The following is an 11,800-nucleotide window of genomic DNA, read 5'->3' as shown; positions in this document are numbered from 1 at the left end:
ATTTTTGTGTTATTCCAGTGACCTAATGCCACAGTAGAGCATTTGGGAAACTGACATCTACTCCTTTTTCTTTTTTTCTGTAGTTTTGATAGTAGAATCAAGGTGTTTGCCAACGGGACCCTGGTGGTAAAATCAGTGACGGACAAAGACGCTGGAGATTACCTGTGCGTAGCTCGAAATAAGGTTGGTGACGACTACGTGGTGCTCAAGGTGAATGTGGTGATGAAACCGGCCAAGATTGAGCACAAGGAGGAGAACGACCACAAAGTCTTCTATGGGGGTGACCTGAAAGTGGACTGTGTGGCCACCGGGCTTCCCAATCCTGAGATCTCCTGGAGCCTCCCGGATGGGAGTCTGGTGAACTCCTTCATGCAGTCAGATGACAGCGGTGGACGCACCAAGCGCTATGTTGTCTTCAACAATGGGACGCTCTACTTTAATGAAGTGGGGATGAGGGAGGAAGGAGACTACACCTGCTTTGCCGAAAATCAGGTCGGGAAGGACGAGATGAGAGTCAGAGTCAAGGTGGTGACAGCGCCTGCCACCATCCGGAACAAGACTTGCTCGGCGGTTCAGGTGCCCTATGGAGATGTGGCCACTGTAGCCTGTGAGGCCAAAGGAGAACCCATGCCCAAGGTGACTTGGTTGTCCCCAACCAACCGGGTGATCCCCACCGCCTCTGAGAAGTATCAGATATACCAAGATGGCACTCTCCTTATTCAGAAAGCCCAGCGCTCTGACAGTGGCAACTACACCTGCCTGGTCAGGAACAGCGCCGGAGAGGATAGGAAGACGGTGTGGATTCACGTCAATGTCCAGCCACCCAAAATCAACGGTAGCCCCAACCCCATCACCACTGTGCGGGAGATAGCAGCCGGGGGCAGTCGGAAACTGATTGACTGCAGAGCTGAAGGCATCCCCACCCCGAGGGTGTTATGGGCTTTTCCCGAGGGTGTGGTTCTGCCAGCTCCATACTATGGAAATCGGGTCACTGTCCATGGCAACGGTTCCCTAGACATCAGGAGTCTGAGGAAGAGCGACTCCGTTCAGCTAGTATGCATGGCGCGCAACGAGGGAGGGGAGGCCAGGTTGATCGTGCAGCTCACTGTCCTGGAGCCCATGGAGAAACCCATCTTCCACGACCCGATCAGCGAGAAGATCACGGCCATGGCGGGCCACACCATCAGCCTCAACTGCTCTGCCGCGGGGAGCCCGACACCCAGCCTGGTGTGGGTCCTTCCCAATGGCACCGATCTGCAGAGCGGACAGCAGCTGCAGCGCTTCTACCACAAGGCTGACGGCATGCTCCACATCAGCGGTCTCTCCTCGGTGGATGCCGGGGCCTACCGCTGCGTGGCCCGCAACGCCGCTGGCCACACGGAGAGGCTGGTCTCCCTGAAGGTGGGGCTGAAACCAGAAGCAAACAAGCAGTATCATAACCTGGTCAGCATCATCAACGGTGAGACCCTGAAGCTCCCCTGCACCCCTCCCGGGGCTGGGCAGGGACATTTCTCCTGGACGCTCCCCAACGGCATGCGTCTGGAGGGCCCCCAAGCCCTGGGACGCATTTCCCTTCTGGACAATGGCACCCTCGCGGTTCGTGAGGCCTCGGTGTTTGACAGGGGTACCTATGTATGCAGGATGGAGACGGAGTACGGCCCTTCGGTCACCAGCATCCCCGTGATTGTGATCGCCTATCCTCCCCGGATCACCAGCGAGCCCACCCCCGTCATCTACACCCGGCCCGGGAACACCGTGAAGCTGAACTGCATGGCTATGGGGATTCCCAAAGCTGACATCACGTGGGAGCTGCCGGATAAGTCGCATCTGAAGGCAGGGGTTCAGGCTCGTCTGTATGGAAACAGATTTCTTCACCCGCAGGGATCACTGACCATCCAGCATGCCACACAGAGAGACGCCGGCTTCTACAAGTGCATGGCAAAAAACATTCTCGGCAGTGACTCGAAAACAACTTACATCCATGTCTTCTGAAATGTGGATTCCAGAAAGATTGCTTAGGAACTGACAACAAAGCGCGGTTTGTACGGGAAGTCAGGCTGGGGAATCGGAGCTCTTAAATAATGTGTCAGGGTGCATGGTGGCCCCCTGTGGGTTTCAAGTTGAGGTTGAACTTGATCTACGATTGTTGGGAAAAGGAAGCAATACAGACACCAGAAGCAGGGCTCAGCCTCGCTGGGAACTTTCTTTTGTGTTTACATCATTCCAGAGGCTTCATTCGCGGTATCTGTGCTCTGACTGCAATTTTTCTTTTTTTTGCAAATGCCACTCAACTGCCTTCATAAGCGTCCATAGGCTATCTGCAGAACATTCACCAAAAATAAACCATAGACACGAACAATCCCCCACTACCCCATTAAAGACGCATCACCTAGTTAACCTGCTGCAGTTTTTACAAGATAGACTTTGTTCCAGATTGACAAGTCATCTTTCAGCTATTTCCTCTGTCACTTCAAAACTCCAGCTTGCCCAATAAGGATTTAGAACCAGAGTGATTGATATATATATATATTTTTAATTCAGAGTTACATACATACAGCTACCATTTTATATGAAAAAATCCATTTCTTCCTGGAACTCACCTTTTATATAATGTTTTATATATATAATGTATATATATATTTTTCCCCTTCAAATCAGATGAGACTAGGAGAAATACCTGGTGTCTCATTAATAAATTACTGGTCTTTAAAAGACTTGTACACATTACAGCAGACACAGAAATATAATTTTAAAAAATTCCTCTCCAATCTCCTTCAAATTCAGTAACCATTATTACATTACCTTCTCCAGGAACCTTGCAGTGGGGAAGGCTGTGATATTAGACTTCCTTGTATTTAAAGTTTTTGTTGAAAGCTATGCTCAGGAGAGGTGAGAGGAAAAGAAGGAGAAAACTATACCATAACTTTACAGAATTGAATCCAGAGTCTTCCCTGAAAAGCCCAGAAACTTTTCTAAAGTATCTGAGCTGTCCATCTGGTCTAAGATGGCTGCTTCTTCCCCAGCCATGAGTCAGTCTGTGCTCATGAATAATACAAGACCTGTTATTTCTATGACTACTTCATTGTAATTTTAGGGTCAATATACTGCACACTTGATAATAAAATAATATGCTCCCAAAACCAGGCAGTGATGACAATGCTATTTTCAAGGACAAAAGAGGGTCACATGAATTTGGGTTTCCATCAGAGCGGTTGAAAAAATCACTTTCATTCACCTTTTTTCAATGATTACCTTCTCTACACCTTTTTAACAGGCAAAGAAACTGAGTCAAAGGCAATGCTTCTGATGACAGATTTGGCAGGCAGGAAGGCAGAGTTTGAGTGTCACTTGCATGTAGTGACAATTTCAGTATGCAGCAAGACATTGTGGGGACTGAGAAGCAGTGCTCTAGGAAATCCTTCAGGATTTTTCTTTTTTAATTTTTTGTCAAAGAGATATCTGGAAATACATGTACTGTGTTCCACAAATATGCAAAACTATCCTTTTGCTTCCCCTGAGGGAAAGGAAAAAGGCAAGCAAGATAAATATTTGGGAAAAAAATTACTGTCAGAATTTTAAGAAATGCAGTGTTAAAGAACCAATTGTTAAAGAATATTGGTCATGGAAACTAAAGACTGCTGTTGTTGTGTTTTTTTTTTAAACTCTGTGGGAGGCATAGAACCTGTCTCTCTTTCATGAATCCACTTATTTTCTTAAATATATCTGCACAGCCCTTACTGTGTGCTGGATATCAACAGAGGCCTGAGGAAGCAGAGAGGTGGAGGAGGAGGTGGTGCTTGGAGTATTTATTCTCAATAGACAGGTGCTGCAGATAGTGCAGGGTCTCTCAAAATGCACATGAATGGCATTTGGGGATGGATGATTCTCTGGGCTGGGGTGTCCTGTGTAGAGTGTTGAGCAGCATCCCTGGGCTCTACCTGCCATATGCTAGCCAGTACCCTCCAACCCCCCAAAAATTGTGATAACCAAAAATGTCTCTGGACATTACCAAATGGCCCTTTAGTGGGGGCAAACTTGCTCCTGAGAGCCACTGACATAGAGGACAGATTAGATTGGTAAATAGATAACTGATAAACGATTGATATAGATAGATAACAGATAGATGGTAGATAGGTGATAAATGACCGATAGGTATAAAGAGATAGAGGATAGGTTGATAATAGATATAGATAGAAGACAGATAAATAATGATTGATACAGACACATAGATGATTGATAGATATAAATAGACAATAGATACAGACAGAAGTAAAATAGGTAGATAGATAATAGATGATTTGATGGAGGATAGATAGATAAATGATGGATGGTTGGGATAAATGATGGATAGTTGGATGGATGGTAGATACACACATAAATAAATAATGGATGGTTGGGTGGATGATAGGTATATAGATAAATAGATGATGGATGTTTGGATGAATTATAGATGATAGATATACATAGATGATAGATAATGTGTGGTTGAATAGATGATCAATAGGTGGATAGATATATACATAGATATACTGATGATAGGTGGTTGGGTGGATTAGATAGGTAGTTAGGTAGATGATAGATGGATGGATGGATAGATAGATAGATAGATAGATAGATAGATAGATAGATAGATAAGGGATGACTGGATGGATAATAGATAGAGTTTCTCATGCGAAGGAATTCTCAGCCTCAGCACTATGGATGTCTAGGGCTGTAGGATTCTCTGTGGTGGAACCATCCTGTGCACTGTAGGATGTTGAGCAGCATCCCTGGGTTCCACCCACCAGATTCCAGGAGCACCAGGTTCCATGACCCCCGTGTGACAACCAAAAATGTCTCTAGACATGGCCAAATTCTCCCCATGAGGCTGTACCATTCCTGGTTGGAAAACACTGTGCTAGATAAATACACGCAGTAGAGTATTTTAGAAATGTGTTCATTTGGACACCATTCTTCAAGGCATGATGTGGAAACTGAGATCTGGGGAGGTAAATTCTCCTAGGTGTAGGGAATGTTTCTGCAGGACATACCAGGGTACAATTATACCTGGAAAAAAATTGGCAAAAACATCCTATCAACCCAAACTTCTGCATTCACATGAGGTGATGGGCTGAAGAGGTGTTTGGAAACATTAAATGTGTTTCAGAAAGCATTCGGATTCTAGAGGATTAAAAACCAGGTGGGATTGTAGTCCCATTAAGAAACAGCTATAGTTTTACAGAGCCAAGAATAGAAGAATGGCTGGGCAGAATGATATGGACAAATGAGAGGATGTGTTCTTCTGGTCACAAAAAGATCATGAAGAAAGTTCAACCCTCAAGCAAGGAGACCTGGGGTCTAGTGATAGATAAAATGTAATAGTGGTGCAGGTCTGTCATCACAGCTACTCAGGAGGCTGAGGTAGGAGGATCACTTGAGCCCAGGAGTTTAGGGCTGCAGTCTGCAAAAACATCATCTCTACCTGGAACCTGTCAGTGCAACCTTATTTGGAAAAAGAGTCTGCAGATGTGATCATGTGAAGGATCTGGAAATGACATTATTCTGGATAAGGATGGGTCCTAAAGGCAATGTGTCACTATAAGAGACAGATGAGGGGACACAGACACAGAGGGGGAGGTCACATGGAGACAGAGGCAGAGACTGGAGTGACATGGCCACAAGCCCAGGGATTCCTGGAGCCCCCAGGAGCTGGAAGAGGCAGAAAGGATCCTCCGCTGGAATATTCAAAGGGAACTGCATACAATTGTAGTGTATTGAGCAGTGGCCCCCAAAATATATGCCCATATTCTGACTCCCAGAACCTGGGAATGGGACCTTATTTGGAAATAGGGTCTTTGCATGTTTAATTAAGGTAAAGATCTTGAGAAGAGATCATCCTGGATTAGATGGGCCCTAAACCCAATGATAAGTTCTGTCTAAGAGACAAAATAGGAGGCACAGACACAGGATAAGGCCATATGGAGATGGAGGCAGAATGGAGTGATGTGCCACAGGCCCAGGCACATCTGGAGCGTCCCAGGAGCTGGAAGAGGCAGGAAGGATCCTCCCCTAGAGCTTCCATAGGGAGCATGGCCCTGAGACACTTTGATCTCAGACTTCTGGTCTCCAGAGCTGGGAGAGAGTTCACTTCTGTTGTTTTAAGCCCCAATTTTGAGGTGACTGGTTACAGACCCCCTAATAAATAAATGTGAATATTTAAAATTTTCTTGTAGGGATGATCATGATGAGAGGTACTTAGCACCTCATGACTTAGGTAAAATAAGAGCCATTTAAACCAGTGTGCCCAGAATACAAAGGTGTGTGATTTGAGCAGATGATTAATCAGAATTACATATGGCTGTATCATTATTTGTAAATAATACACTAACTGGAAGATAGTTGTTTCTTCTCCCTAAATGGCTAAGCTCTGCCATCTGGTATATGTGCTTGTAAACCTGTAGACACAAGCAAAATCCCTAGCTAACAGTCCATTGTCACTATTTAATTACTCTCAGGCCCTCACGAAAAACAAAACTTCAACCAGGCTCTAGTCCTTGAAGTCTGGTTTGTAATTGCAAAGGCACCTCTTGTTTTAATGAAGCTTGGCCGAATGTGGGACAAGATGAGGAAGACCCCAACCCTACTCCTGAATTCAATCTGCAAGACACTGAACCCCACAAGATCCTTTTCTGAATTTTTGTCATTTAAGACCCAAGTCTCACCTGTAATCCCAGAACTTTGGGAGACCAAGGCCTGCAGATCGCTTGAGCCCAGGAGTTCAAGACCAGCCTGGGCAACATAGCAAGATCCCATCTCTATAGAAAATACAAAAATTACCTGTGTGTGGTGGTGCATGCCTGCAGTCCAACTACTCTGGAGACTAAGGTAGGACAATCACTTGAGCCCGAGAGGTGCAGGCTGCAGCGAGCTGAAATCACACCACTGCACTCCAGCCTGGGTGACAGAGAAAGATTGTCTCCAAAAATTTTTTTAAAAAGACCCTAGTCTTTGGAGGTGGAAGTTCAGTATCAGATTAATGATGAAACTAAGAAAGTTAGTGTTAGTGAGTTCCTGGATGGCCAGCACAAACTGACTCTGTTCTGGGAAAAAAACCCCAAATGTTGGTTTATCTTCATCCTGAGAGGCTGTTCATCTTTCTTTTTAGCAGAGTCTTTTTTAAATTAACCTCATTCGAACACAAGAAACCTGTGGTTCTTGTTGGCTTTATGTTGTCATATCCTGGATTCATTTAAACGACCTCATGTCCAAGTGTCTTCATTTCCTGGGGCTGCCCTTGCAAATGACTACAGAACCAGTGGCTTAAAACAACAGGAATTGATTATCTCACAGTCTGAGGTCACAGTGTGGGCAGAACTGGACTCTCTCTGGAGGTTCTATGGGAGGATCCTTCCTGCCTTTCTCAGCTGGAGGCTCCAGGCATCTCTGGGCTTGTGGTTGCATCACTTCAGTGTCTGCCTCCATCTCCATGTGGCCTACTGCTCTCCATGTTTTGGGAAAACATGGCTGATCAAACAAGGTTTTGAGTGGATGGGACACTTGGGAAAACATGGTCAATTAAATTAGGCTTTGAGTGGATGAGCAGCCTTGGAAAAGCACAGCTGATATTAAGGCTTTGGGTAGATGAAAAGCCTTGGGAAAACATGGCTGATCAAACAAGGCTTTGACTGGATGAAGAGCCTTAGAAAAACGTGGTCTGTGAAACAAAGCTGTGGGTGGATAGGGAGCTTTGGGAAAACATGACCAATCACACAAGGCTTTGAGTGAATGAAGAGCCTTGGGAAAACAAGACTTCAAGTGAATGAGACACAGGCTTGAATTTAGTTCCTGTTCTTTAGCAGCTGTGGGAATGTAGATGTCATCTACTTAAACTTCTTTTTCTTTGTGTGTGTCAAGTGGGGATGACACCACTCATTTTACCAGGCCATTGGGAAAACCACAGGGATAGCATATAGCTGGTGGGACAAAACTTGAAAGTTCTGAAATGTTAAAAAAAGAGGAAAAACACTGAAGTTGTGTACACTCTCTGATAGGGTAGCATAAATTACTTGAAAGAAAAATGTACCTTGTTTTTTGTTTTAGAATACACTTTATAATGCTTCCTAATTTTGTAAACAGAAAAAACTGCAAGGGCTACATAGTCCGAGTTTTCAGTCAAGGGGAATTACTATATGGTTTTGTCTAAAGAAAGAAAGGAAGGGCTGAGGAGCCCAACTAGAGCAGTAGGCACCTCAGAGAGTGAGTTGCAGAGTGATGATGTATCAGTTGTGGCTGCAATATTGCTGCCCAAGGCCAACACAGAGGAGACGCACCCACCTTCCATTCCTCCCACTTCTCCTCGAAACACCTCTACCTGTCCCATTGCTGACTTCAGTGACAAGCCAGCTGATACGAGCTCTGTGGGGGACATTCCCCTTGCCATGCAGAGGACATACAGGAAGAGGATATACAGGAAGAGCTGAGGATATACAGGAAGTAGACCAGGAAAACGGGTGCCAGGAAAGCTAGTATAGAAGACAACAATTACTCACAATGCCTGATTGAAGATATTTGCCTAATTTCTTCAGTGCTGTGTGCATATTGACCTAGCAAGTGCCTGAACATGGGTAGATACTAAAAAATATCTTGAGTAGCTATAATAAAAGTATGTAAACTTTCTCTTGGGCTGGGAGATGATTCTGAAGTTGACTTCATTTTGTCTTCCTCTGGGGAAGGGCTTGAGTTCTGAGCTTTATGGCAGTAATAAGGATCACATGCACTGTTATATTTAAAATTCCTTCTTAATTTTTTCCCATTTTTGCACAATTTTCATTCTCCAATATTTGCAAAACTTTGGTAAAGTTCCATGACACAAAGCAACCTTGGGTTGGTGGTGTGTTGGGGCACAGTAGAGAAAGATCTGCTTTCTCTTCTATTGATGAAGACTTTGAGAGGGAAGAACAACAACCTGAATAAACATAATATAAAGATCTGAGAGATTATCAAAATCCAGATGAAGAAGGTAAACAGTGCCTGTGGACTATTTGAAGTACTGAGAAAGACCGCAAATCTGCTTGACACTCAATTTGACTCAATGTATGCCGTCATTTTGTTAAGGGTAGTCTCTGGAAGGCTGCAAAAACTGGAAATCCTTAGACTGGGGTATAAAACCTTTATTTCATGTCTGCCACATAATACGCTCTCATAAATAAGTGTGCTTCTTTCCCACTCTCATTTTTTCTTTGATTCCAGGAAAGCATCCACTGCCATTTAACCCCATGTTATGCTTATCTGCTGGGTATCTTCAGGCATACATATTTTTAGGTTTTTGTGATGCTTGTAGAATGTCGTAAGGTTAGGAAATGATTCCTGCCATTATCCTCTCACCCTTCCCACCTGAGACCCACTCAAATGAACTACAGTATGTAAGAAAAGCAAGGGTTATCTTCATATGAACTTTTCACAGTAGCCCAATTCTCTGCACATGTGGGCAAATGAGTAGAAACATGATGCAAATATCCATGGTATTGTCTAAGCTTTTTATGACCAACCAAAAACCTAAACATTTGTTGTGATACTCTCTCTTGCTTTGCTTTCAATTACTCACCAAGTTATGTTGAGATACCTTTGTAATATTGATTTCATCCTTCCATTTTTCCCTATTCCTTGTCTATCACTGCTCTGGTGCTGATACCAAATTTGAGACCTCACTTGGATTATTGCTGATGTTGTCTACTAAAGTCTTCACCTTAATGCATTCAACATACAATACTGCTAAGCTAGTCTTCTGCTGTAGAGTTCCAGTCATCCTATTTCAGTGAAAAATCCTCAGATTGGATCTTCAAATTTACATTGTAAACTCCACCACTTTGGATTAGTAAATAAGGGCTTGAACTACCTTTCATTTTTTACCTCATGTTTTAACACAAGGATTCTTATTGTCAACCAAACATTTGTGACCCTCTATCAAAGACTTTTCTCACTATCACTATCATCATCATTATCACAACCATCACAACCATCACCATCATCACCATGATCATTGATATCATCGTCATCATCCTGTTTATCAACTGCACGGTCACTCCTCTTACTCCTCTCTCCCTTTGGCCATCGCACTTTCAGACCATGCAGGCTTAGACTGGACATCAGCAGAGGTAAAATTTTGCAAAAGTTTCCTTTTGGAAATAAAGCTTTGCCTCTTTGAAACTTACTTGGTAAACTAGAAATGAAAATCATAGACCTTGTAAAAGATTTCTTTGTCTTTCTTACTCTCACCATGCTCTCAGAATTCAGTCAACATTTACTGAGAGATAGCATGGGATAAGCACTGAGTCAGACAGTGGAATGAAAAGTGAATTACATGGGATTCCTGTATCCCAGTGAACTTACAAGTACAGACATTAATTGTAACATGATAAGATAAGCATCAAAGGATGTATATACAAGGGACAAAGATAAATTATGCTGCTATAAAGACACATGCACATGTATGTTTATTGCAGCATTATTCACAATAGCAAAGACTTGGAATCAGCCCAAATGTCCATCAGTGACAGACTGGATTAAGAAAATGTGGCACATATACACCATGGAATACTATGCAGCCATAAAAAAGGATGAGTTTGCGTCCTTTGTAGGGACATGGATGCAGCTGGAAACCATCATTCTTAGCAAACTATCACAAGAACAGAAAACCAAACACCGCATGTTCTCACTCATAGGTGGGAACTGAACAATGAGATCACTTGGACTCAGGAAGGGGAACATCACACACCGGGGCCTATCATGGGGAGGGGGGAGGGGGGAGGGATTGCATTGGGAGTTATACCTGATGTAAATGACGAGTTGATGGGTGCAGCACACCAACATGGCACAAGTATATATATGTAACAAACCTGCACGTTATGCACATGTACCCTACAACTTAAAGTATAATAATAATAAATAAATTTAAAAAAAAAAAAACACTTAGTGGTATATAAATCAGCCAAACTAGATCTTTTAGTTTAATCTGATTTAGTTGCAATCACACAGACATGACAAAAATGAACCCTGCTAATAAAAAGCAAAAATGATAAAAATTTTAAAAGGGTTTGTAAAGCAATTATAAGACATGTAGGAAGAGTCTCAGTCTAACTAAATAATATTTTTTTAAATGAAGACAAATTTGCTATTTCCATTAATTAATAGCTGATTGATTGCAAAGACACACTCCTATTACTAAAGAGACCTGACAATTCCCTTATACTAATATACAACAACTGTACTTTAATTCTCTTGATGAGCATATCATTCATGTTTTCCAGAGCCGACACATACAAAATGAAAGAATATTTAGAAGGTTAAATGAAGGTCCAAATTTAAGTAGTAGAGGGATGGTTTATGTTTCTCTCCTCCTGGATCAAATGATAAAGATGTCAGGGCTTCTAATCTATCAGGAGTTGTGCTGTCAATTTTCAAGTAATCCGTTAGTCAATTTTTATTCTGTGTTAACAGCTACGTTTTTGTCAATTTTTAAAATATGAATCCACTCCCTAATTCCCTGGAAGCAGATAATCAAATCATTCAAACAAATCTAAGACCAAGAGTCCATGGAACCAAACTCCATGTTTTACCCAACTTAAAAAGAAGGGCAATGGCTCTAAATTTATAGTCTTCTAAGTAATTTGGGCTTAATAGGTTGACTCTGTGAGATTTAATTATCCTGTCTCCTTGAACAAATCACTCTACCACTAATGAAGACTGGGTCTTGCATGTTGGATACAAAAGTGTGTGGAGATGCTGAAATAATGATGTAAGATCATAGCAAGTAACAACTTAT

At 42.8% G+C, this 11,800-nt stretch overlaps 1 protein-coding gene across 1 annotated transcript; it reads left to right on the top strand.

Moving 5' to 3' along the window:
• The first annotated feature begins 56 nt into the window (after positions 1–56).
• LOC116274946 (matrix-remodeling-associated protein 5-like) lies at positions 57–2,638 on the top strand. The gene has a single exon (XM_031666417.1). It carries the CDS (start codon positions 223–225, stop codon positions 1,990–1,992), a length of 1,770 nt encoding a protein of 589 aa, XP_031522277.1. The 5' UTR covers positions 57–222; the 3' UTR covers positions 1,993–2,638.
• Positions 2,639–11,800: the final 9,162 nt, after the last annotated feature.

The sequence above is a fragment of the Papio anubis genome, chromosome 5 (genome assembly GCF_008728515.1).
Source record: "Papio anubis isolate 15944 chromosome 5, Panubis1.0, whole genome shotgun sequence".
Lineage (NCBI taxonomy): Eukaryota > Metazoa > Chordata > Mammalia > Primates > Cercopithecidae > Papio > Papio anubis.
The sequence above is the reverse complement of the archived record's forward strand: the minus strand, read 5'-3'. Positions and strand labels throughout refer to the sequence as shown.